The 27,913-nt window shown below is 50.3% G+C and overlaps 1 protein-coding gene across 1 annotated transcript; it reads left to right on the top strand.

Annotated features, from left to right (window-relative positions):
• On the top strand, window positions 1–27,120 carry LOC119389582 (DNA methyltransferase 1-associated protein 1). The gene is made up of 12 exons (XM_037656921.2): window positions 1–181; window positions 1,269–1,366; window positions 1,494–1,591; window positions 2,311–2,431; window positions 3,671–3,745; window positions 18,381–18,590; window positions 19,815–19,934; window positions 20,478–20,669; window positions 22,176–22,244; window positions 23,017–23,089; window positions 25,023–25,366; window positions 26,949–27,120. Exons 2-12 carry the CDS (start codon window positions 1,277–1,279, stop codon window positions 27,006–27,008), a joined length of 1,452 nt encoding a protein of 483 aa, XP_037512849.1. The 5' UTR covers window positions 1–181; window positions 1,269–1,276; the 3' UTR covers window positions 27,009–27,120.
• Window positions 27,121–27,913: the final 793 nt, after the last annotated feature.

Genomic DNA, 27,913 nt, shown 5'->3' on the forward strand with positions numbered 1-27,913 from the left:
ACTTGACGTGGGAATAGCTAGCTCGGATTTGACGATTTCCGTCGTCCCGTCGTTTTCTTCGTCTTCTAGCTTTAGGAAACGAGATGTGTATGTGCCTGTTTGCCGACTCTGTGTCCGCAGAGCCAACTTGAAGTGGACGCCCCTGCGCTTTTCTTTTAACGGGTCTGTCAGTCACCGAGAGGTAACGCTTTCTTCTACAGCTTGCCGCCATTCGAAGTGCCGGGTGCGCGAACCGATGACTGCAACACGGCATACACAGAACGCTGCACGAAAGATGCTCAGCCGTAAACGAACAACGTGTATTTCGGGAGCACATATGTATTATAAATCAACTCTGTTGTGCAGAATCCGCACTAGTGTCATATCAACTATATAAACAACGTTCTGTAGCTGACTGGCTGACTACAGGTAAATGCGTCATAATCATGCTTGTTCCATTGGCGGAAACGCACCCTCCCTCTTAACTATCAATAGACTATAATCATTACAACGTTCATGTCTAGCACGTGCGTCGAATCCGGTTATTGGAACCTTTATTTAAAGGCGATAGTGCTACGCTGCGCTGCCGCGCGATTACATTCATTCGTTAGAAAGTCGAGTACTGTAGAACGTACGCTCGGGTGTTTCTGCATGAAAATTCGTTCGTGTAAGCGCTCTTGAAGTTATTGTGTTACCAGAGAGGTCTAAACAAGCAAATCCTGGTTCAGAGAGAACACCTAGAGGGACTGCTAGTTTCCTGAGCTCGATCTTTTCGTGTACAACCAGCGAAACCAAATGCAGCGCGTAGAGGGCAGTCGCTAGTCCTTAATAATCGAAAGACTAACCAGATTTGTGAAGTTAGCAAACTTCTAACTATTACATATCCGCGTACAGTTCTTTTGTTGTTGTTGTTTTTTTTCCTTTGGGGCCTTGTCATTTTATTTGTATTTCAGAAGGACTGTCCATTGGGCTAGTTGGTTTCGCTTTATAACTTTGGTCGCCTAGCGCAACGTAAGCCTTGAGCAACGCAGTTTTATCCGTATTTCACGTAACGGCTGTGTGTGTGCGAATACACTGCTTACAAAAGCTTTAAAAGGCTGGTATGGGTTCATGACTGCAAAACAGCGCGAAAAACGGAAGACACGGGAATAACAGACAAGATCGAGTTCTGACTACCAACGATTGTTCATAATCGGCTCTTAGTCCTGTCTATTTTTCCTGCGTCTTCGTTTTTCGCACTGTTTTGCAGTCATGATGCTCACAAACGCTCACATGGCACGCGACTGCAGGCCTCAAGATGAGTGACGTCCTGGACATTCTGGACGTGGAGCGTCCTAACACTCCAGAAGTCAGCAAGGAGAGCATCCTAGGCACAGATGCTCGGAAGGTAAGTACAACACGTGAATTTTTGACCTTGCATCTGCAAAGCTTTTTGTTTCACCTCTTTCGTTTCACTCTATGTTATTAATTGCCTCCTTAATTGTGACATTGTGACACTTCCTTGTATGGCACAGAACAAGCTTATGCAGAAGCGGAAGCTCATCGAGGCCACCTTCAAGCGACCCGAAGGGATGCACCGGGAGCTATACGCCCTGCTTTTCTCCGACGCTCGGTACGAAACAGGGCACAACACTGTACTGTTTAATCCATCTACTCATGACACAATTTATGGTGGCAGCAGTACGTTATGTCATAAGTGTCACCTACTGTACACAAATAACTTGCCAGATAACATCACAAGTTGGGCTTGACTAGAGCATCACACACACTTTAGGGACACAACTTTCAAGATGATGTCGTAAGTTGAGTTTGATTATAACTGCCTGATTACAGGAGTAGCAAATGCCAGCGTTCTCTTGGCAGGGCTTTCCACTAACATGTATTCAATATGCACCATGCCTTGTCCTCAAGCTATACTTACATTGTTGAAACAGGCTATTTGGTTCATTGTGAATGGAAGTGTTTTAGCACAAACAAAGAGAGGGACAGAAGGAAGACTGCGCTCGTCCTCTCATTACACGTCTCGCTTCTTTCCTCGTATTGTTTCTGCTAAAGCACTTACATTTGCAGCTACATCAGCATAATAAGTGTAGGTGGCGTTTTCACTTTATGAAATACATAAGTTGACTTCACAATGTTCTCAGCAGATGAAGTGTGGAAATCATGTGAAGAAACAACTCTACAGGAGTGACTCTACTTCTCTTCTGCCAAACAGGAGGCCGTGTTTTGAATGGAAAGCCCTGTGGTGCCCTAGACCAGTCTATAAAATGATTAACCACTGGTTGTACGTGCGCAGCTGTGAGAAATCTTGGTTGTGTCTTTTGTGCACAGAGACAACCCACCCCTGCTGCCAACTGACAGCAGTCAGGGCTACAAGCGCAACAAAGCCAAGCTGGGAATACGACGTGTCCGTCCATGGCGCTGGATGCCATTTAACAACCCGGCTCGCAAGGTGTGTCCCTATTTCCATGTGATTCGTTGTACTTCTCATAGCACATGTGATGAGGATCATTACAGTGCGACATTTATCTCAGTCACCTTTTATGTGTTTGCTTGGAAGACGGTCTGCATTGGAGAAAGGCTTGAGAAATCAGCTTCACGCATTATTTTCTTGTTATTCACTCAACATTGAGCAATTAAATGGACACAAAAAGAAAGGAAGAGGTTTGGTTGATTGATCCTGAAGCTGTATAGTGGGCTATTAGGAGTGCTGTGGTGGAAAGCTATGGATTAATTTGATCTGTGTAGAATAATTTGTCTTAGTGTCATTACACAATACCATTGTCCTCTCCTAATCGGGAAGGCTAGAGAAGGTAGAATTATGAAAAAGCATCAGGGAAACTTATCGCAAGCCCGACTAGTATGTTTTTGACGTTTGGATGTCAAAGGAATTGCTGAATGTGTTCCATATTTTAACAGTCACTGATAACTTCATTTATGATAATGAAGTTATTAGGAATGTGCAAAATGCTTACGAGCAACATCTTGCCGCTTAGTGGCATCTGAAAGCCTACGCTGTTTTTTTTTTCTGCTGCATAATGCATTTTGCACTTGTGCATTAGTGTACTATATTGTACTGCTACATACGGTCAAGTGCCTCTTCAACAAAATGACCTATATATAATGAAGAATCCGTTACGTCTCAGCTATATAGTGAGCGTTAAGGTGCATAGTGTTTACAGTGAAGTCGCCTGATTAACAAACTTTTTCTGGAAGATCACAACCTCTTCAGTATGATGGTATTTGGCTGTAGTGCAAAGACCGGTTGAAGTTCTGACCTTCATCCTATGCTTCTTTTTTCCGAGTGCTGGCTGGCCGTAATCTTCTTATCACCCCGGTTGAAGGTGGAAAGACAGTTCGCATACATGTTCTCTATGCAAGGCCACACAGCGTTAAGTTGGCCTGTTTGTGAACGTGCTTGACCACTTAAACATGTATCTCCATAAGAAAAACTGATTGTTTCTTTACCCCCTAAAGTAAACACCATAATAAAGCATGTTCCGCCAACGTTGCATGTTCTGACACTTCCAGAGAGATGGGAAATGAGAAGGACCACATTTAGGGGGCTAAACTTAGCAAACGTTTTGTGCGTCGCTCGATAGCGCTGTGTCGCCCTTGTCCCGTTGTTGCACATTGTGTCGCACTGATACTGTTGGTTTGGTTTGTGACAGGATGTTTTATGTCTGCGCAGGATGGTGTGATGCTGAGCCACTGGCGAAGGCTGGCTGATGAAGGCAAGGAGTACCCCTTTGCCAAGTTCAACAAGGCAAGTAGCATTATAGCACAGCACTCCCTGCAACTCAAACCTTTTCAGTTATGTCATTTGTTTAGACACTCACAGGAGATGTTTTCGCATGTTTACACAGAATCGTTGCATACAAAGATACAACCTTGTGTGTGTGTTCGATTGATGGGATCTTCACTGCACTGGTAAGAATAACTTGGAATCTGACCCCTATGTAAAACTGATGTTATATAAAAATACATCTCTTATTCAGTATGTTCCATTCGTAATTCTTGTTTTTCTTCACATTGTGTTAATGTACCTTTTTTTGGTACAGTAATTTTATTTTATTTTCACCCTGTATAATTTTTACATTAAGTACATAACGTAGACAAATGTGTTCTGACTTCGAATATAACTAATTAGTGCAAAAAAAGGACAATGGACAAAGTGAAGACAACAGACAGGACACGGCGTTAAACTTCAACTGAGGATTTACTTGCAAGAAAGACATGTTGAGTTAAAAAGATTAGTGGAGTTTGGGGGAAGGAGGGATGGGGGGAGGGGTCATTTTTAGAGTGATTCTTTTGTCCGTGTTGTGCAGCTTCCTGTGCATCTTGTGAATTTCATGTTTTTTCTGCGAGTAAATCCTCAATTGAAGTTTAGCACCATGTCCTGTCTGTTGTCTTCACCTTGTCCATTGTCCTTTTTTTTTTTGCGCTAGTAATTAGTTACGTCTGAAGTCAATTCGCACCTACTAGTCCAACTTGCATCTCTAATAAATGTATCCTGCTTCATTGCCAGTGTAAATTTTCGGCAGCAGCGCAATTCCAAATATGTTGGCTTTACAATGCTTTAGCGTTATGGGCACTCAGCGAAACAATTATTTTGGGATTACCGCGCAGCTACTGGAGTCTGCAAGACCTGTGTTAACTTAACTATTATCATCACATTACCGTACACATCAAGCAACTCATGCCACTAAAATGTTTTTAGGACTGCGCTATGCAAAAACGGAACATTAATGCCCTAGCGTAAATGTTAAAGTATTACTGGCACCGCTAAAACACCCTATTATTATTATTATTATTATTATTATTATTATTATTATTATTTGCTTTAATAAACTGATCTATGATTAGGGATCTGGCGCACTTACTTTTTTGTATATAGTAGGGGCGTGCAAATAGGGGAATTTAGAACCGAATCAAATACTAGTTTTCGAATAGTAAGGCAACCATTTTCAAGACAGGCCTAGAATCCTAAACTTTGTGGGGTTGCACACGCAACCCATTGCCTTCAACGCGGCGGCACCTCGGCTTCACGCTACGTTTGTACGCGCAGTGGCGAGAGGGGTTGCGTGGGAGAGGGCATTGTGCCGCTCCCGCAGCCTTTCGCGCCCTGCTCCCTGGCCGAAGTCGAGATGCCCCGTTTTCCCTCCTTGCCCTTTTCTGGAGAGACTCCTCTCCAGACCCCGGGAAAGCGCGCCGCTTCTTGGGGGCCCCCCGTGTCTTCGGTCTTGGGAGATGTGACTGACCACATCTGTAGTGACCACGTAACTCACAGGAGTACGGCCACTAGCGTGGGTTCGGACTTAGCGAGCCACCGGGCCGCGTCTGCCGTCGCCTCGCGTGAACTAGCGCACCGCTGCACACGCACGTTTGAGCGCAAACAAGGCGCCGAGCGTAACGCGGCAAGTACACAGTACTGCTCTCGAAATCCGCAACACTTTATTGCCTGCGGCAACTCCACAAAACGCAGTACAACGCCCGCTCCCAAAGGCGGCGGGAGAAGCAAAACAGGCTTAACCACGCCACGGGCGAAAGTACAACACAAAGGGTGCCGCTAGCACGTCTCCGCGGGAAAAAGGGCTCACGGCGACACGCCGCTGAGAGAAACGTTCCCTCGCGACTATGCTGCGTGCTCTCACGATCAGCGACCAAAACAGGGCCCGATCGCTCGAGCAAGGGCAAACTCCGCTCGCGTTGGCTTCGATAGATACGGTTTCGGCGTAGTAAGACCACGCGCGAATGCACCGCACCGCTCTTCAGCCTAGCGTTCGGAAAGGACAACGTAAGGTAAGCGCTCGCCGCTGGCGCAAGGCACCGTTGGCGAACTCCGTCCGAGCGAGCCCAAACAAAGGAGCCGACGGACAGGAAAGAAAATACGTGCTTACCCTACGAGGTCCAGAGAGTGTCTGACTCCCCCGCCGCGCGCAACGTCTCGCGAGACTCGAACGTGGCGCCGGGGTGAGGAGGGTTAACGTCACCCCCGCTCGCCCAGCGCCGTAGGACGGCGGAGGAGGGGAGCGACATGATCGGACATGAGGATGGCAGAAATAGGCGAAAAACCCGCGCAATGGCGACAGGCAAGCCTCAATCCCCACATCCCCCTCTCCTAAATTTGCCCTTTACCGGTCTGCAAAGGCAGCCGGCGGTCACCCATGCAGTTAAAATAACACTGCTATGAGCAACCACTAGCCTCAGTCCAGCCCTGAAGCTGCTGCTAAAAATGAATACATTATACTGCGAGAAAAATCAATAACAAAAGACAATACGCTTGAAACACATAATACAATAAAATGGCGCTGCGGAAGGAAGGTAAAGAAAATTAAGGCAAGTGTCCGTGATGGTTGCGCGAAAGAGCGTCCACAGCGCGGAGAGGAGGCGGTGGCAGGAGGCTTCTTTGAAGTCCTCACACCGGGAACTGGCTCACCGATGGCGCGTCGCTCTTGACGACGATTGGCGCGAGAGTCCGACGAACGCCGCTTCGGTGGTGGTGCGAAGGTCCCGAATTTTCGGCTGGAGACCGGAAGACCTCGCTGGGACAGCCGCCCCTTGTTTTGGAATCAATAAGGCCGACCCGAACTGGCTGCGAGGCGTCCTGAAGTCGGCAGAGAGCAGGCATACCTGCTATGTCAGCTGGCCTAGCGCAGGAGCCATGACGAAGAGGGCAGCCAGGCTTCTCAACGACGGCCGAGAGCAGGGCACCGCTGGTCTGTCCGGTGTCAGCGGGTCATTGAGCCGAGTGTCCACGTAGATGAGATGAATTCACCACGTGCACTCTTTCCAGGCCCGCACCAATGCACCACGCACGTACGCACGCACACACACACATCACCGCACATAGCAGCGCTTTCACCAAGCGCGGCCTGAGTTCGCCGTCCAAGGCCACTGCGCCTCACTTTTCACGGTGTCATGTCGCCAACCGCGCGCGCTCGCGTGGGAAGGCGCAAAGCGTCCTTCGTTCTTCTCCCCCCGCAAAGCACCGCTATTCACGAATCCTTCCGCAGGCACAATAATATAAAACACGGAAAGAAAGTAAAGAGAGCAAAATGACAGTCAATATGCGGCAAACACAACCGAAAAAAACCGTATTAAATACACATGATTATTCAAATAAAACAGAAGAAAACACTAGCAGCAAACTGGGCGGGCCGACTTCTTTGCGAGCACTGGCCGCAAAGAAGCTAGCATACTGAGGCTAGATAGTAACTGAGGGCCTTCGGTTGCGGAAAACAGAGTCCGCCGTCCGGTGCGAAATCGCAAAGGTGACCGCTTCCTCAGATTATACCGATGCGCGGTCCGAATGCGGTCCGCCGCACCGGGTGTACCCCGTCGCTTGCGCGAAGTACCACAGGGCGCTGGCGCAAGCTCGTCAGACCGTGATGCAAAGGCTTTCAGGTCTGCGATATGGGAACGGCTGAGTTTTCCCGAAATGGGATCTTTCGGCAATTACGCGAGTGGAGTCCAAGCTTTCTCCACTCGGTACGGACCAAGCCACTTAGGAGCGAGCGAGGCTGAGAACCCCTTACTCGCGTCGCTAAGGGCGTGGTTGCGCTTCAGGACAAGATCGCCCACCTCAAATGCTAGGTTGCGATGCTTGCGGTCATATTGGGCCTTCTGCTGAGCCCTAGACGACGCCAAACTTTGCCTTGCTTTACAGAAAGCTCGACAAAGCCGGTCCCGAAGTTTTGACGAGTACGCCGAACAGTCTGGCTGCGTCTCCTCGTCCCCGAGCTGGCATTGAATGACACTGGTCACCGGATTTGCCAACTCCCTTCCAAAATTTAAGAAGGCAGGCGAGAAACCAGTCGAGCGACTCTCGGATGGTCGAATGGCGAACGCGAGCTCGCTCAAATGGTCTGCCCAGTCCCTTTGACTTTCGGCAAAGGCCGCCAACATTGGTTTGAGCGTACGATTGACGCGCTCCGTCAAATTGGACTGGGGATGGTAGGGTGAAGTGGTGCAGTGATCAATTCCAAGGGAACGGCACATGACACCAAACACCCGAGCGGTGAAATACGAAGCGTTGTCAGTGATGAGCCTTTCCGGAAAGCCGAACCGGCAAAACACTTCCTGCAGCTTCTCGAGCACCGCCCTCGCTGTCACTTTCCGATGCGGGAACAATTCCACCCACTTCGAAAAGTGATCCACGACTACCATGAGGTGAATGAACCCCTGCTTACTCCTGGGAAAAGGTCCCATTAGATCGCAGGTGGCCACTTGCCACGGACGCTCACTGACAATCGGTTTCATCAGACCAGGTGGCTTGCCACCCCTAGACTTCTCCGTTTGACAGACGTGGCAGGAACGGCAATAGCGATAAACGTCACGCTTCATGCCGGGCCAGGTCACCGTCTTGCTCAGTTTTGCGAAAACTTTGGAGCCACTCAGGTGACCGGCCATGGGTTCGTCGTGAGAGAATCGCAACAGGGCGACTCTCAGACTTTTGGGCATAACCACCTTAAACGGATCGATAGACTCGTCATCGGTGGCTATATATTTCAGCAGGAGCCCGTCATGGTCCAGCAAATATGAATCCGCCGGGGACTCAGCGACACACGCTGGTTCCAGCCCCCCATCCGCGCCCGCTGCAGGGCAAGCAGCGTAACGGCGCTCCGTCTCCCTGAGACCGTCGCAAATTTCACGACAAAACGGATCACTTTGCTGAGCCTTCAGTAGCTCTTGTCTGCTGAAAGCGATTCCCATTCTCCCAAAGGGGAACCTGGTATCGCGCCCACTCAGGACCGCAGCAACCGCCGCTTGCGTCGGCATCATGGGATTCGCTCTCGGCATCGTGGCCTTCGGAGAGCTCACCCGCTGGCCGGCTTCGCGGTGCGCTGTTCGCCTGGAATGCAGCCAGGGTTCGTCCGAATGCGGACTCGCCCCTTTCGCCGAACGGCGGCGAAGCCGCTGTTTCACCCCCACCGCTTGCTTGTGCAAAGGCACCGCTAGCAGCTGTCGCACCGGAATCAAGGTTCTCGGCAGACAATGGGGCACGAGATAGCGCGTCAGCTACCACGTTGGTGCTCCCCTTTCGATACTGCACTGCAAAATTATAGTGCTGTATCAGGAGAGTCCAGCGCGCCAGCCTGCCCGCAGGCTCACGGAGCCGCATCAGCCAGCTGAGCGCACTGTGATCCGTTTGCACCACGAATTTCGTCCCATCAAGGTAGACGTCAAATTTCCGCAGTGCAAACACGATGGCGAGGCACTCCTTTTCGGTAACAGAATAATTTTTCTCCGCGGGTACTAAGGAGCGGCTGGCAAAGGCCAACGGCTGCAACACGCCATCGTATTCCTGTAGGAGAACGGCTCCTAATCCCAGATCGCTCGCATCAGTCTGAACAACGAACGGTCTGGTCAGGTCGGGGAGTCTGAGCTGCGCTGTCTCCGCAATGGCGCTAGACAGTCGGCAAAACGCCTCTTGCTGCTCAGGTCCCCATTGCCAAACTGCAGACTTACCCAGGAGCTTGGTCAAGGGCGCCTGCAGTCGGGCACAGGACGGAATGAAAGAACGGTAAAAGTTAACCATTCCCAAAAAGCGGCGAAGGCCACGTACATCCTCGGGCACGGGGAAATCGAGGATTGCTCGAAGTTTCTCCCGATCCGGCTCAATGGAGCCTTCGCCCAGCGTAAACCCGAGTAACTGAATACGGGTCTGCGCTAATTGGGCTTTCGCAGGATTTAACGTCATCCCGGCAGCCCGCACCCTCTCGAGCACATCGGCAACATGGGCCAAGTGCTCTTCGAAGGTTCGTGAATAAATCACGATGTCGTCGAGGTAGCACAAGCAGTATGACCACTTTGCTTCCCCGAGGACGCGGTCCATGAGTCTTTGAAACGTCGCAGGAGCATTGCAAAGACCAAAGGGCATACGAGTGAACTCGAACAACCCTCTGTGGGACGTGAAAGCAGTTTTGCGCTGGTCACGCTCACCCATCCGGACCTGTAGGTAACCTTTCGAGGCGTCAAGCGTGGTAAAGTACCGTGCATCGCCCAGGTTTCCTACGATGGAGCTTATCGTAGGGAGCGGATAGGCATCCTTACGAGTCACTCCGTTCAGACGGCGATAGTCGACGCACAGGCGATGACTGCCGTCTTTCTTAGGCACCAACACAATTGGAGACGCCCAGGAGCTAGACGAACGGCGAATAATGCCTGCCGATAGCATGTCGTCTAGCAAGCCGTCGATAATCTGCCTTTTGGCGAGACTGACGGGCCTGGGGTTACACTTCAAAGGAAGCGCGTCGCCAGTTTCGATCACGTGGCTAACAAAATCGGTACAGCCCGGTTGATCGGTGAAGAGCTCATCGTACTGGCGTAAAAGTGCCGACAGACGAGCCTTCTGTGCATCATCCAAATGAGTCGCACAGGCGATCAAAGGATGTGGTGCCTCTTCGTGTCGTGTCGGTCGATCCAAAAGGGGGTTTCGAGCCGACGAGCGCGTACTGCCGGAGTATGACCCCTAAGTATGTGCGCGACACGGTTCGTGCCGTGCCTCTCGTTCCCAAAGGGGACTGTGAGAGGAGGAATGCGTTGAGCAGGGGTATGACCCCGAACTCTCCGCGTGGCACGGTTCCGACGTTTCTGCGGCAAAGGCAACAATAAGCGCCGGAGGGCTGATGAACGGCTTGAGTTGGGAAAAAGGCCCATCACGATAGCCGCCATTCGCAATGTCCACAACGATCCCGGTCTTCAAAAGAAAGTCCCGACCGAGAATCACAGGAACATTGAGCCCTGGGAGATGAACAAAACGCGCGCGTCTCATTCGATCTCCCCATCTGACAGTCAACCTTGCGGCGCCAGCCGAATGGGCCACGCCTGTCGCAAGAGTGAATGTCGTTCGGCAGTCCCGCAAGCGCACCGAATGCTTCTGCAAGTGGGACAATACCTGTTCGCCAAACAACGAAGCGCTAGCACCCGTGTCCAGCAACGCCGAAAATTCACGGCCGGCAATAATGACCGGAATGAACGGCGCGTGCGTACCAGCAAGACAGCTTGCCCTGTACGCAGAGGGGATAAGCAAAGGTTGGGTCGCCCGTGCCTTCACGAACGACCCGCAAATCCGTTTCCCTGCCTCACAGGAGGCCTAGATACGGTGCACTCCCTTGCTATGTGCCCTCTTTCACGGCAGCGAAAACAGAGCACTCCATCTCGGTCTCGTTCACGAGACGGAGCAGCCTCGAGCTGCTGTGATCGGCTCGCCATGTTATCACAGGATACGTTACGACGAGCGTCACCCACACTGCGTTGGGTCGAATGGCGTCCCTTCGTGTGAGTTTCAGGTGGTGCAGCACAGGCTGCCCGCCTTTCGTGCGTGTAGGGATCAAGAGCGCGAGCGCTCAACTCCCACGCGCAGCCACTGGCAGCCACAAAGGCAGCGCCGTGGGGCTGCTGTTGGGGCACGGCCCCTCGCCATGCGCAGCGCGGCTCAAGGGCCTCGCTGGCTGGCGGCGGCGGGCGATAGGCACGCGCGGCGAGAAGGTCGCCTTGAATGCGCTTTGCCTCGGCGGCCAGCTCCTCCAAATCGCGGAAGCGACCGCCGCGCAGGTACGCCGAAAAGGTCGGATGTGCCTGCCGAATCACCCGTTCGACGCGTTCCTCGTTCGAGGCCCTGGGCTCAGCGATAGAAAAAAGGTCGTCCATCGCGCGTACGTACTCCTGAAGCGACTCATCAGGAGCTTGTGTACGGAGCTCGAGCTCTCGCCGCATCCTACTTTCGTAGTCAGCGGGTAGGAATTCGCGCAGAAAGGCCGCGCGGAACTCCTCGAGGGTTGCTGCTCGGTAACCGGAAAGCCGATACCACCTCGCCGCCATATCAGTCAGTGCAGCCGGGACAACGCGCCCGAGCACCTTGATCGTCCAAACCCATTGCTCTCTGATAACGTGACAGAGAGTCAAGGTAGTCTCGGGCGCTGAGCAAATCCCCGTATCCGCTGTATGTTGGCACAGGCAACATAACAGCGGGGTGGGCGCATTTCGGAACGGCCGAAAGCGTTTGGACAGCTCCCGAGAGCGCTTGGATCATCTCGACGGCGTTTTGCAGCAGCGTCTGCGTCGCACCTGCTTCACAGGAAGCCGTTGGTGCGTTAGCGGCGCGGTCGAGCGAAGGTGAACAGTCTCCTAGCTCGATCAGTGGTGCGGTTTCAAAAGGACCGCCACCCTGCGCGCCATTCCCAGAGCAAAAGAGGCTCCTAGAGGGATTTGCCTGCTGTCGAACATAATTGCCACTTGGGGCGGCTACCGTCGACAATACAGGCGCCTGATCAGCGTGCGGTCGAACTGTCGGTTGCACGGCTGACGGCGGGCAAAAGTCGGCAAGGGCCAAAGCCTGCGCCCCGTCAATTCCACAGGGAACCGACTGAAAGCGCTGTGCCGTCGAACTGCCACGCATTTCGAAGGGTACTGCAGCAGTCGAAGGCGCCTGAGCGCACCGTTCGGGTAGGGCAAAGGGCCCAGTCCGCAACGACGCACCACCTCCAAAGCAGGGGCGTAGGCAGAAATTTTTTTCGGGGGGGGCACCTCCTTGATCTGTAGTGGGGACGAGCAGGCAGATGTGGTTGAGTGTCATTTTCTGCTCTGTATGCTATGGCAAAAAAAAATTTCGGGGGGGGGCACGGGCCCGGTGTGCCCTAACGTGGCTACGCCCCTGCTCCAAAGGGAGCTGGCAGGCGCTTTGTGTCGTCCCCACAGGGGGTTGCGACACGTATGGGTGCACAAAGGTGCCCCTTGACCGAGGCACTGGCCTCGTTCTCGTGCAACGCGGCGTCTGCCAGAAAAGTCAACGGACAAAAATCCCGCGAAGCAGACATGTTGCGGCGAGCCCGAGACGCACAGGCGTACTGACTCGCTAAGAGCAGTCAAAAGCTTAATGAGCTTTTGATACCGCGTTGGGCGCCAGTGTAGTGTGCACGTACCTCACAGGAGTACGGCCACTAGCGTGGGTTCGGACTTAGCGAGCCACCGGGCCGCGTCTGCCGTCGCCTCACGTGAACTAGCGCACCGCTGCACACGCACGTTCGAGCGCAAACAAGGCGCCGAGTGTAACGCGGCAAGTACACAGTACTGCTCTCGAAATCCACAACACTTTATTGCCTGCGGCAACTCCACAAAACGCAGTACAACGCCCGCTCCCAAAGGCGGCGGGAGAAGCAAAACAGGCTTAACCACGCCACGGGCGAAAGTACAACACAAAGGGTGCCGCTAGCACGTCTCCGCGGGAAAAAGGGCTCACGGCGACACGACGCTGAGAGAAACGTTCCCTCGCGACTATGCTGCGTGCTCTCACGATCAGCGACCAAAACAGGGCTCGATCGCTCCAGCAAGGGCAAACTCCGCTCGCGTTGGCTTCGATAGATACGGTTTCGGCGTAGTAAGACCACGCGCGAATGCACCGCACCGCTCTTCAGCCTAGCGTTCGGAAAGGACAACGTAAGGTAAGCGCTCGCCGCTGGCGCAAGGCACCGTTGGCGAACTCCGTCCGAGCGAGCCCAAACAAAGGAGCCGACGGACAGGAAAGAAAATACGTGCTTACCCTACGAGGTCCAGAGAGTGTCTGACTCCCCCGCCGCGCGCAACGTCTCGCGAGACGCGAGCACGCGAGACTCGAACGTGGCGCCACCGTCGCGATCCGGCGCCGGGGTGAGGAGGGTTAACGTCACCCCCGCTCGCCCAGCGCCGTAGGACGGCGGAGGAGGGGAGCGACATGATCGGACATGAGGATGGCAGAAATAGGCGAAAAACCCGCGCAATGGCGACGGGCAAGCCTCAATCCCCACACATCGGACCCAAGCCGTGAGCACCACCGCCGCCATCAACCCCTGCAGCGCTCCGGCCATGGAGTGCGAACCACCGCCCCGGACCGGAGTGCAAAAGCAGCCACGCGAGGTGAGATGAGCCTTTATCATTCCCTCGACGTGTGCTTGCTATTTTGTTGTTGTTTCCCCCAGTAGTGCGGAACACTCCACCTCTGAGGTGTTAACTTGATGTGCTTGCTACTTATTGTTGCAATTGGCATCTGAGGTGAATAAACACCTTCAGTTGAAAGACTTGTCTCTGTCCCCACTGGCCTGAAACCCGCCGCGGTCGCAACTCACGCGAACCGTGGGATAGGGGCTCACAGCTCTGACTGTTAGGGCTGCTGCGTAGCACTAGTAGCGAGTAACTACACTCCTCTAGTGCGCGGTGTGATCCAAAAGACTGGACAGGTTCGCACACGCGGCTTGTTGTGTTCATGCTTTTGTGTTGCAAAAAGTAGAACCCCTATATTTGGCGCCCAACGTGGGGCCGGTGGTACGACAGAGCGAGTCAGTTTGTGTGAGTGACTGCCACTACACGAACAACCATGGCAGCAGACAGGGCTGACTTCCAGCCTTTGCAATTGCTGTCACGGATGCTGCCAATAAGCAACAGTTCAAAGGTGCGGTAACGGCTACTGCACATTCGATTCCTGCGGTGAACTTTAGCCAAAGGAAGTAGAAGTAGCACAGAGCAGGGGTATGAGCGGCTGGCTGGCGCGATGGGTACCCCTCCTGCAGCGATACGGCTCACTGCTCGCTGCAGAGGGAGAACGAACAGCGTGTAGCGGACGCACTTACGCGTACGCTCGTTGTCTATGAGAAGAGTAACATTACTACTCAACTCACCTTGCTCGACGCCAAGCCTGAGAGCGACGTAACTGCTGCGACGCTCAATGTTGTCAGGAGGGGTAACATTACTACTCATTCTGATAATTTGAAACTCAGCCTTAGAGCATATAGTAACTGCTACAATGCTCGACGGCGACGGTCCGAAACGAAGGGCGGACGACCCACCTTCGCAGGACGAGAACGCTAACCACTAGGACTGCGTCAGTTTAGTGGAAAGCTTGCTTAGCCGAAGGGAGTTGTCAGAGGCACAGCGGCAGGATCTCTATTGTAAATACTTTTGTAAGTCTTTGATGGGCTCCGGGAGCCCGGCGGCGCGGCCGCGGCGCATGTTGACGCAGCTGGTATTGCTGTTAGTGCACGGCGCTCTGAAGCAGCTAGTAACGCTGCGAGCGTGTTTCCTCCTACTTTCGATTCCTGCCCGCTGAGAACTGACCACTCCTTGTTAAGATAAATCCTCGCGGAGAAGGATACACATGAGTCCTTCAAAGCGGTGATTTCCCGCACGTTGGCACGCACACTCATGCATAAGCTCATTGAGGTGTTCACGTGATTCGAATATCCAAAGCAGTTTATAACGGACAATTCGTCCTGATTTTCTGTCGAAATCTTCGTGCACTCCTGCGTAGCCTTCGGCATTAAGCGCAGGAGAACGACCACGTAATGTGCCCAGGCAAATCTCATTGAACGTAGGAACCGCAACATCAAGCACATGCTCGTTGAAATTGCGGGGACACACAATTGCTCTCAGGGCTACTGTGAACACGCTTGACTGGCTTTACCCCGCCACCCTCAATCTTTGAAGGGAGCTGCCAAATGCCGTAGAACATACTCTACAGGAATGCAGCATGGCACTGGTTGCTTCGTCGGCACGCGCTGATTATGCAGCTGGGCTGCGAGCGAAGGTGACGAAGGCTTTGTGCAAAGCGCGACGGAACCTGAGCACTGCTCGTGTGGAGCAGAAAGCGCAGTATGACCGCTCTCATCAGGACGTCAGTAAAAAGTGGGCGACCTGGTGTTGATGCGCCAACATGTCCTAAGCGATGCCAGTAAGAAATTCTCAGCTTCTCTGGCACCGCAGTGGATAGGACCGTATACTGGGTAGGAGAGACTGTCTCTTCTCTCGTGTACAAGCTGACGGACTTAACGCTAAGACCGATCGGCTGACCGGTGCATGTCTGCGATCTCAAACCCTACTATGACAGAGGGAACGAGTGGCCCGAGGGAAACGCTTCCCCGCGCCTGCAGGCAGTGTTATCCGAAGGCACGGCTCGACGTACGAGCTCAGTGCGACGCTACAACTTACGATCTCGGCAGAACTAACTCTGTCCGGTTCGTAGGGGCTTTATTGTGCGCGGTATCGGATGGGATGCTCCTCTGATATCTAGCATGCAGCCTTCGAGAGCGAGCACGCGCTTGCTTTTTCGGAGAGTAGGAGAGGGGCTAACTTATTGTTCGAGTCGCAGATCACCCATCGGCAGCATTTCAACAACAGCTAAGCCGAAACGACTGTTTTCGCCAGCAGATGCCCCATAGCCTGGCACTTCATCAAGCCGTCAACACAAGCGTCTTACAGCAGAGAGCGGCGACACCAAAAGCCCGCAGCAGCAGCCAGAGTCAAGGCGAAAGAAAAACAGCAAAACAGCGTCCGGTCCCGAATGGCCTCGGTGGAGAAGAATTCGCGGAACCAGTGCACAGCCCGGCGAAGAGTTGCAGACCCAGAGACCGAACTACGGAGTGCACCTGCGGTACGAGCATGGTATCCCGCTACGCAGAACGGGGGTCGCAGCCGGCCAGCCGCAAGCGTCGGGGGACTTTCGACTCCAAACGCCTTAGAAGAAAAGAGGTAGAGAGAGCACGAGACCGCAGGAGCAGAGCGGACCCCGGTTGAGCAACAAGTGGCGAGCCGTTGAGGATGGGTCGGCGCATTCTTTGCTGCTTGGCGTGCCGATAGTCCCATAGCAGCGGAGGCGCGCGACACGGAGAAATCTTCAAAAAGAAAAAGAAAGAACCATTCCACCACAAGCGAACATCTAACATCGGGACGGCCACCAGAATCGAGCCCAAAGCCGGGTGCCCCCCCCTTTTCAAAAGCACGGGCCCGCGAAGTCCGAGCCAGCGATCGACGCCAGAGGCAAGCAAAAGCGTGCACGGTCCGAGCTGCCTGGTTTCCTGTCGCGCCCCCATCAGCTGTCATGTCTCCCCAGTGCCATCACTCAGCGATAACGGTGCTGTGATCTGTGTCTCCGGGCGGCTCTCTCATCGACACGGACGTCGCCGTGTTTCTGGTGGAGTCGCTAGCCCCCCTCTTAGAAAGCCCCTGGTGATGGCGGTCCTCTTTTGTGGCTAAAGGGTTCAATTAAGGAGGGGGGGATGTGGGGTTGCACACGCAACCCATTGCCTTCAATGCGGCGGCACCTCGGCTTCGCGCTACGTTTGTACGCGCAGTGGCGAGAGGGGTTGCGTGGGAGAAGGCATTGTGCCACTCCCGCAGCCTTTCGCGCCCTGCTCCCTGGCCGAAGTCCAGATGCCCCGTTTTCCCTCCTTGCCCTTTTCTGGAGAGACTCCTCTCCAGACCCCGGGAAAGCGCGCCGCTTCTTGGGGGCCCCCCGTGTCTTCGGTCTTGGGAGATGTAACTGACCACATCGGACCCAAACCGTGAGCACCACCGCCGCCATCAACCCCTGCAGCGCTCCGGCCATGGAGTGCGAACCACCGCCCCGGACCGGAATGCAAAAGCAGCCACGCGAGGTGAGATGAGCCTTTATCATTCCCTCGACATGTGCTTGCTATTTTGTTGTTGTTTCCCCCAGTAGTGCGGAACGCTCCGCCTCTGAGGTGTTAACTTGATGTGCTTGCTACTTATTGTTGCAATTGGCATCTGAGGTGAATAAACACCTTCAGTTGAAAGACTTGTCTCTGTCCCCACTGGCCTGAAACCCGCCGCGGTCGCAACTCACGCGAACCGCGGGATAGGGGGTCACAGCTCTGACTGTTAGGGCTGCTGCGTAGCACTAGTAGCGAGTAACTACACTCCTCTAGTGCGCGGTGTGATCCAAAAGACGGGACAGGTTTGCACGCGCGGCTTGTTGTGTTCATGCTTTTGTGTTGCAAAAAGTAGAACCCCTATAACTTTTTATTTCAAACAAACATTCACTAACGTTAACACAGTAACGTTACCGCTACAATTAACCGACAAAAGATACCACAGTTGTGTAAACTGAGGTAAGCTCGTATAAAGCAGCAACTATAGAACCTGAGAGGGATTTTTAACTGTAGGATGAATACAGCTATTAGTTCGGTATTTGAGGTGGCACTTTGTCACCTGGTTTTAAATAATACCAAGACCTAGAAGTTAAATAACGTTTCATGAATGAACATCATGAATCTCACGATAATGAGAGTGGATTGAGGACACATTCGCTTCAGCGGCACTGGAGTTTAAAGCAAAAGCTCCTTCATCCGGTAATGTCACAAACTTCGATAGTCCCATATAAGCTTGAACCGCATGCATCTTGGCAATTCACTAATTAAAACAAGAAAAACGATTATTTGCTCTCCCAACAGGTTGTTCTCTTGGGGTTTTCCCGTTGGTGCTGATTATTCGAAAAGTGTTTGCAAAATATTCGATATATGGGATATGCCTATTCGATTCATTATTCGAAACTTTCAAATATTCGCACACCCCTACTAGTATTTAAAACATGATGATTGATTCATTCGTTCGTTTGTTCATTCATTGAGCAGCAGGTACCAGTGCCGACCTACACGGAAGCCGAGTACCAGCAGCATCTGGCAAGTGCGCAGTGGAGTCGGGCCGAGACGGACCACCTGCTGGAGCTGTGCCGACGCTTCGATCAGCGTTTCCTGATCGTTAAGGACCGTTGGGACACAGGACGCTTCCCAACGGGACGCTCTGTGGAAGACCTCAAGGAGCGGTACTACGGCATTTGCCAGGTAAGTTGGCCCCATTGGGCACCACAGGCCTGTCTGGACCTATATAGATCCAATGGTTTTAGACTGCTAAATTGATTCAATTTAATTAAGTATGTAACGAGCCGTTGGTGGTGCAAATTTTGTGTACAAGCACAACTTCACAGCCATGAGAGTTGCTATGCTGTGAAGTCGCACTTGCGGGTGAAATTTGTGTTGTTGTGAAGTAGTGTTTTTTATAAAGGGGCCCTGCAACACCTGCATGATACAGTCTACGAAACAAAGTTTCCTACGCATATATACCGTATTTACACCAATGTAACACGAGTTTTTTTTTTTGCAGATTTTTGCTACCTGAAGTCGACTCTCGCGTTACAATCGAATACCGAAATTCAAGCTGTCTAAAAAGTACAATGATGGACGCAATTCTAGACGATTAAGTTTTTGGTCATTTTGCAATTTACGTTGGCAACACGTCCCAGCCGAATGCCATTTGGATCCACTGCAAACCAATAACCATTCTCTCCGTTTTCGTTTTGTGACGGCGTGCACTTCGCACTTGTTCTTGTGTCATCGTGTGTAGTGGTCTTGGTGGCTTTGGTTGCCTTCAAGTGTTTTGACTCCCCTTTGGCTCCCCTTGCGATGGGAGCGTGTCATGCTCAGTACGACACCCGTTTCAAGAGGTGCGCTATTTTGACGGCTGAAAAAATCTGCTGCTGCCCGAGGCCTCGACATGAGTGAGGCGACCATCTGCTAGTGTCGGCTCGAGCAGCAGCTCCTTTTCAGGTGCGACTATGGCCAAAAAGGTTTCTGGGGCCTCGTCACGGCCGCCACTTTGAATTGGAGCAGTGTGTTGCTGATTTCGTCATGAAACAGTGCAGTCGCCTTATGGCGATCAGTGTTGAACTGATACAGTTGAAAGTGAGTGATGTCGCTTGGCAGATGGGCAATGGGCATCCCGTAAATGAAGTTCAGCACGTCACATGGGTTGGTGTGAAATACCACGTTTTGAAAATCTTTGAAAAATAAATGCGCGTTACAATTGTGGTCGCGTTACAATTGAGTAAATACATTTGCTTTGTGCAAGCCGTAGGTAATGATTGATTGAAAACAAATTCAGTCATTTTCTCCCTGCCCGTTAACCATTCATTGTCTTCATCTGTAGCCTCAGGTCGAGATGTAAAAAAAAATAGACATGAGGCTTATTTTGAAGGTTTCTTGCCCTTTCTCTTGCCTGTTCACACGAAGACCCTGGCCCGCGTCAGGGCTCCCCCGGGACAAGAACCCAAAGGGCGCGCCTTCGATGCCGACCACGAACGCCGCCGCAAGGAACAGTTGCTGAAGCTGTATGATCGCACTACGGAGCAGGTGGGTTGCCCTGCACGAAGGAATTCCTTTTTGCTAGCACTGCAATTTGGCCTGATTCAATTGATATCGGCCACATTTTCATTGGAAGCAGCCTCATTGTGACTTTCTTGTGACACACTTTCAAATAGTTAATCTTTCATTCCTACCTGATGTAGCCCATAGCACACCACATTACATGTATTGTATCGTCACTTGTATATATCCGTTATAGGCCTTTTTGCAGGCACGATATCGTAAACATGTAATCAACATTCCAACACAAATTGACATGACACTGTTTGGCCAGATTTTATCCTTGCGCCACAAAACACCAATACATCTAGTAGTGCTCATTGTTAACCTAGCGTGTCGTCATCATCATACATACATTATCATCATCACATTTTGATCGGAGGCAGAACGCGAAAATGCTCGTGTATTGCATTCCTCAATGCACGTGCATGATAATGACAATGCTGTTTTCTTCAAGTCTGTTCATCGAGAGTGCTTGAACAAGTGCTGTCATTTTGAAGCATTCTCTGCACTCATCTATGACTTCCGCAGGTTGAGGAGGAGCAGACGCTGTTGGGAGAGTTGCGCAAGATTGAGCTACGCAAGAAGGAGCGCGAAAAGAAGACGCAAGACCTGCAGAAGCTCATCACGGCAGCCGACAACAGTGCAGAAGCACGACGTGTCGAGCGCAAGGGCCCCAAGAAAAAGCTCAACATCCAGAAGAGCAGTCGCACCGAGCCGGGGGTGAGCTCTTGTTTCAAAGAGTCTGCATGGCAACTCGATTTCTCAGCTAGTTATTTAAATCCTGACTATGGTGAAATTTAATTTACTATTGAACCCAGATATACAGAACGATCTTAGGACGCCATGCATTTGGAAGTTTTACGCACTGTTCTGTATTTATACCAAAGATGTTTATAGCCACTTTTGATAAAATTGAATGCTAAGCCGCACTTAGGTTGTAACCGCCATACTCAGTTACAACCTAAGAAAAAATGTCGGCTCCGCCCACAGCCCTCGCTCTCCCTTCCACAGAGAGTTTGCTTAAGTGCTCCATCCAGTAGCATTTCCCGAGTGTTTCAGATAGTTGTCCTTCCCATACAGACACACGTTTGTGTTGTCGGTTTTAGGTCAGGAACTTGAATGTCCTGGTAAATTTCGTCAGGAATTCTGACATCACTGCTCAGCCAAACGTAATGTTTTGTGTAGTAACGACGAGCTTTTAGCTCTTGATATGTGTAGTATTTACGTTAGTCGAGGAAAAGTGCTTACGTTTCGAGCAGAAACGAGCTAACACAACTGTCTTTCACAGGTGAAGTGATCACTTCTTGCATCATTGGACATATTTATGTCAACTAAATGGCACCGCTTTGGGAGCTCCTGTCAAATGAGCCACTGAATCTGAGGGGAATTACATGCCGTGGAGAAAAAAGGAGTGACTTGCTTTTCTCAAAATATGGATGGCTTATGCAGCGATGGTTTCATCCGCACTTTGTAATAACAGGTTCACGTTAGTAAGCTTCACTGCAATTCAGCCATGCACTGCAGTGAGGCATACTACTAACTGTGTGCAGGGCTTACAGTTCTGCAGTGAAATCTGCTATGTACCTGGGGCCTTATCGAATTGCCAATTTTCAGATTAGATACACCCAGGTTCGAATGCATTAGTGAGAAATCAGCAGTACGCTCAGTTAATATAACTCTGACAAAACTCTTAGTGCTGGTCATCAGGTAATACTTTAAAAGGCCACTAATTGGCGCTTCAGCAGAAAACATGGACATTCAGTGTTAAAGGAAATGTAACACGCACCCCACGACTTCTCACGCGTGCAGATCTTCCTTTCACACCTGGCCACCCAGGGGAAATTGTTAGCATTGTAGGTTCCAAATCTTTTGCAAGGCACTTATTTGTGTTTCATTACCAAGAATGCCGAATTTTATGAGCTTTCTGTGACACAACCCCACTTGTTTGAGATGTTGAGGGTAACATAGAGGAACCACTTTGTGTGTGCACTGTCGAAAGTTTGGCTTGTTTTTGTGTGGTATAAGTTTTCATTGCTGTTGACGTTTGAGGGTCTGTGAAGTGACAGTACTTTCCTGTGCTCTCATGTTGTGCTGTTCATTATGTCATATTCTTGCTTTCCTGTAAGGTTTCTTTATCACCATTGGATAGTAAGACTAATGTCTAGTGTGTGTATTTCCAGTTCATGAATTTCAAGTGTCGCAGTTTCAACTTCTGCATTCTCGCAGGCGGTGGAGTCGGCAGGCATTCGGTTTCCGGACTTCAAGGCCTGTGGTGTGTCCCTACGAAGCCACAGGGTAAGGGAGTAATGCACTCTTCACTTCGTGGTGCATGTGTTCAAACTAACATCGTGACACTTGCTGTGTGTTTCATGTTACTGCACACCTTTTTAAGGTCCTGAATTACGCTGAGGAATGCTTGATTCATGTTCCAGGCTGTTCTTTGAAATGAAATGGAATTTGTAAAATTTATGGGACTCTGTTTTTACAGGAGAACTACCGTAGACTTTCATTAAACGGAACCTGAAAGGATCAAGAAAATATACCGAGATGAACAGGGGTGCAGAAGTCAAGTATGAAACCAATTGTTAGAGGCAGTTGTTCCACTTAAGTAACAATTCCGTTCACTGAGAGTCTACTCTACTTACATGCATCAGCAAGTTCCTTCTAATACGTTAGTCATAATTGTCTATCAAAGATTGATTAGATGTAAAGTAGCATTGACCATTGGGCAGGTTGGTACGGATTCATTATTATGGAACACAGAATAGGACGACAACACATAAGACATGGTTCTTGTGTTCATGTGTCTTCTGTGTTCTCATCTTATTTGGCGGCGCCGCATGATGGTAATCATTAGGTGTTCCTTTCTTCATAGGACACCTTGCAAGTGTTGAGCTGAACTTCAAGGGTGTCGTTTTCTTTTACCCTGCGCAGTATCGACATTAAATTTGCATCTTGAAGAGCAACATGCATGAAAATTCGGGCTTGCTAACGGCTGGAAGGCCAACTTGAATTTTGAATATTAGGCTTCTGGCTTATTATTTTCGTGGCTCATTTTAACCCTCAGATGAAGCTGCCAGCTTCAGTGGGCCAGAAGAAGACAAAGGCCATTGAACAGCTGCTCCAGGAACTGGGTGTTGGTGAGTGACATTCCGACTTGCTAAATAGAATGGATCGAGGGGCCTGTGCAATGAAACCTCGTTAATACGTACCTGCCGGGAATGCGGCATAACTGCGCACTAAACAGTAGTACGCTTTAACCACTCGGTACAAATTTGCATCTCCTGACGTGCGCCATCGCCACCAACAAAGAAATAAATACAGTGCCATAGCAAATATTGCCTGAAGTACCCGCCACAAAGCTTTTTCTTTATTTTTGCCAAAGTGCAGAAAAGATTCTAGCACTTGTGCACGGCCGTCGAATAGCGCGGTGGCGACGCCAAGGAGCATTTCGAAACTATTACAGGGTCTGGGATACGCAGCGACTGACGTAGCGACAGAATAGGCAGTATCCGCTTTCTGCGATACATGTCTACACATCTGTACCACGTTCTGCTATGAAAACTGACGAAGTTTCATTGAAATGCGGTACGGCTACATGGAGACGATCATCTCCTGGCTAGTTGCGTGCAGCGCATCGCCCACTCAACTCATGCCGTCTCTGCCGGGCCACTCACTGTACACATGCGCGCATTTGCCGTGGTAGTGTTCTTTGTACACACTTCGCTTCAGACCGTTCACAGATGCGGCGAGTAGCTTGTTGGGTTAACGTGGCATCAGCGAGCTTCCAAACAATGTGCGTTTGGGTTGTTGCCTAACAAAAGCATGCAGTAAGTTACGTGCTTTTAGCGTGACAGCATGAATGCAGCGTGGTTTCTCAGTGCCTGCGACCCGCAACATTCAACTTTGCAAGAGCGAGCTGCTTTCGTTTCTACAAAGTGGTGCGCGCTTGAACACGGTGTCGCACAATGAGGCAGCACTGAACGACTGCCCTGGGCATTCTGGTTGCCACCTATTAAAAGCGTGCAGTAGGCTTGAAGTAGCGTTACGCCACACGTGTGCCCAAGCAGATAGCTGAAGATACCTATTGTGATAAGGTTGTCGGCGATAAGCCATACTGGCGTGTTCGTCGATGGCCACCACCTCGCCTTCGTTCTTTCCCAACGCTTATTCTCAAAGGCTTCGCCGCAATCGCACGGAAGTCAGAATCATGATCGACCAATCTCTACACTTCTCGAAAAAAGGAAGACCTTTTACGGCACATTGTGGCGCCGGAAGTTTCAGCGGCACAAAAAGTTATCATAGGGTATGCACTAACTGGTAGGCATAGGACGAACCACTATGGTTTAAGCGATCAGCGAATCCATTAGGCTCTATGAGACTCAGTCGTGGATCTGTTGCAACTACATTTTAACCATTAGTACGTTTTAAGTGGGTACGTAATTAAGAGGTTTGGCTGTATCTGTTAAAGGGACTCAAAGTGAAACAATCAATCAGTTAGGCTGATAAATTATGCTCTGAAAACTCTAGTGTCATTAATTTCATCACCATGAGTTTATTAATATTTGAGAAAATCAATCTCAAAGGTTTCACTTTCAAATTTCCCGCCGAAATCTGCGAAGGTGATTTCACATATTTCAATGCGTTTTTTCGTGCTTTGGACACATTGGCTCAACGAATTTTCTGAAACTTGGTATGTTGAGTCTCTGGCCCCCTCGGAGGACAATGTACTTCATTTTTACCGATTAGGAACTATGCAGGCCCTAGTAAAATCTGTCAAAATCTATGATGTCACTGTTACTGGTGTGGGAACTTGGCGTCACCACCCGCATTTTCTTTTTGCGCGTTTTCTCACCAAGCATCTTCTCGCAGCAAACGTGATGTTTTTGATATCATGAAAGAGTAATTTACAAGAAAAATCATTTTTCTCTTTATTGGCCCTTTAAGGGGCTTGTTGTTATGCTCAAGCGTATGAAGCTTACAAGTAATGATTTTTACAGCTTGCCTTGCTGTCGTGTGGCACTTGCCGATGCCAAATTCTACCGACAATTGTCGCCGTCTCTATTTTTGCAGAGCTGAATCCAACGCCATCTGAAGAGGTGTGCCAGCACTTCAATGAGCTGCGCAGCGACATGGTGCTCTTGTACGAGCTCAAACTCGCTCTGGCTACGTGCGAGTACGAGCTGCAGACCCTGCGGCACCAGTTCGAGGTGCTGGCGCCCGAGCGAGCCGCCGCCACCGCGGCGGCCACGGGCGTTGCGGCGCTGACCAGCTCATCGAGCGGCATCGGAGCCAGCATTGGCAGCACCATCGGCGCCAGCGTGACCGAGCCTGGAGGAGGCTCCACCACTGAAACACCAATGCGGGGTGGCATTTCGGAGATCCTTGACGTCGGCGCCACGCCCGGAACACCTAATGTGAGTTCCAAGCAACAATATGCATTTTAAAAAAAATTAGGGCAACTTCGCACTAGCAGTGCAAAGCCTGAAGGAACAGCTGAGCTGGGCGGCCTTCCTTAGAAAGTGTAGGCTTAACTTGGATTGGCAAACAAGTGCTGCCACCTGTCGAATGCAGATTGACTTCTTTTTTCGTCTTTTTCTTTCTGTGGCCCCCTCCTCCTTTATTCCTCCTCACCCTTACATCTCTCCTCATCCTCACTTCCCTTTCTACCCTCTTGCTATACTAAACTATGCATGACTACGCTTTGATATGAGCTGCTTGACACTTGCCCGTTCCTGTCCCTTTCACCTCCTCCTTTCCTTCCTCTGCACCCTCACTTCCCTTTCCCACCTCGTTCTGCATGACAGATGTATGGGGGCTTTTTTCCGAAGCAGTGTCAAGCACTGCTGTGGCTCTGCGGTAGAACACCTGCCTGCCACGCAGGCGGCCTGGGTTCAATTCCCGCTCCAAACCAAGATTTTTCTTATGCTATGCTAGGAGCCGCATGAGTTTTCTGGAAAAGCGAAGCTTGACCCATGCATGCCTGATCTACTATACTTTTCTTCTTTCTGTCACATTGTGCAATGCTACCTTCTAAGTGTTTACTTCCTCCATGCCTTCAATTGGACCTTCATCGACGTGCTTAGCAGCACAACACTTCAGTTGCTACAGGCAACAATGACGGTTATGCATTCATATTCAGGCAACAATGAAGTATGGCATCGTGAAATGGCAAGCCACCTCGATAAAAGATCAGATTTTCATATCAGAAACGGTTGATCGCCAACAGGCCTACAATTGAGAAAACACCGGTTATTGGAAAACAGCTCGTATAAATACACATGTGACCGGCACTCCTTCGAGGGCCACATTTCTTTGCACTCAAGGGCGCCGGGCTTTTTTGCGTACGATGATGAAACCTGTAAGTCATGAAAGTTTCACTTAAAACGCTTGTGAATATCTTTCTATGATACAACAGTAATGTCATCTGGCTTGCTCACATTTCCATTCTCGAAAACTGCGGGCTCACTACTTACCTGTCAAGAATGCTATGTCAGACTGACAGCGTGCACGCTGTTCGTGACCTCTTAAGTACAGGGATTGCACCGTTATAGCAAGATAAGGCACGCAAGCTAGGCAACTATCACGTGACAGAAAGACGCCCTAAAAAAGTGTGAGTGTAGAAAGCTGTACACCTGCCAAGTGACGAGTCTTTACCCGCAATCTGAAAAGGGTGCTTGCATGAATGGTAGCATGAATCTTGTTGCCTGGTGTGCGACATCTTGGAGTGTTGCTCATAGCACTTCATGTGCTTGCATCATTCACACTTCAACTTAGTCATTTCAAGACAAGATCAAATTTCAACAAGCCCACATTGTCACTCATTGATCTGCATTAAGATTCATAAAACTGAAACTATGCACCACCATTATATACACTGCCACGGTGGCAATAGTGTGTTACAGTGAGTGTCCATAATGCACATAAATTAGTGTACATGCCTTCGGTGTAGAGGTTTTGCAGAAATTTGACTTGCGTTTTCGTATCCCTGTTTTCCAGCGCAAGCGGAGGGCTGCCATCGAGCAGAGCAACCTTTTAAAGAAATTCAAGAAGGCCTGAGACCACATTTCTCTCACCGGATTGCTCATTTGACACTCACATTTTTCTCAGAGGGTCGCACATCATGACCATGCAACAAAGAATTCGGAATAAACATCTCACTCTACCTTAATGGCCCAAGTTTCAGTGCTCTGTGAATGCACAGTCTCTGTCATTCATGGTTCAATGTTAGCTTATCGCAACTTTAGCTTGCCTGAATGTACAAATGTAAACTTATACTTGATCAGGTTCATCAGTTATTTTAAAAATTTTCCTGCCGTATCCACATGAACAAAAATTAGGGCTTCATAATTTCCAGGATTTCTTTATGGGGATCCCGGGGACTTATCCATTCGGTTTTGACTGTGTTTGTTTTGGGGGATAAAGGGTAAAGGTACAGTGAAAATTTCGGTGGGGGGGGGAGGCTGCTGACCCGTGCCCCCCATTGGCAAATGATTGAGTACAAAACACGCACAATGCTGAGCTGATGGTGTGTCCATGGTGAATTGAAAACGTGTGAAGCAAATGCAGAGCTAGCACTCGGGAAATTTTTAAGTGTGTTCCATTAAACACATTGACAACTGCTTTTTGGGCATATTGGTTACAGTGTTGGGCTTCTGTGCGCTACAGGTTGCGAGTTCGATTCCTGTAGAATCTTTCTTAGACTTTGTTTTTACATTTTTGCGTTGGGAGGCGTTGCTGTCATGTATGAGCTCGTGCATGCTTTGAGCTCATGAGGCTTCTTGTGGCTTGAGCATTAAAATTTTTTGCCATTGATGGTGGGCCACGTGCATGGTTGAAGCAATTCCAGAGCACATCTTTATAGTAGGGTGTGCAGCAACGGATATAACAAACCTTTTAATGTCACAAAATTTTTTATTATTTGTACATTCACCGTTCTACTGGAGGAACAGTTGCAACGACAC

This window comes from Rhipicephalus sanguineus, chromosome 4 (genome assembly GCF_013339695.2).
Source record: "Rhipicephalus sanguineus isolate Rsan-2018 chromosome 4, BIME_Rsan_1.4, whole genome shotgun sequence".
NCBI lineage: Eukaryota > Metazoa > Arthropoda > Arachnida > Ixodida > Ixodidae > Rhipicephalus > Rhipicephalus sanguineus.

Coding starts and splice junctions, on each gene's coding strand:
- LOC119389582 (XM_037656921.2), top strand. CDS start 1,277: ATGAGTGACGTCCTGGACATTCTGGACGTGGAGCGTCCTAACACTCCA. Junction 1,367..1,493: donor TAGGCACAGATGCTCGGAAG/GTAAGTACAACA, acceptor TGTATGGCACAG/AACAAGCTTATGCAGAAGCG. Junction 2,432..3,670: donor TTAACAACCCGGCTCGCAAG/GTGTGTCCCTAT, acceptor ATGTCTGCGCAG/GATGGTGTGATGCTGAGCCA.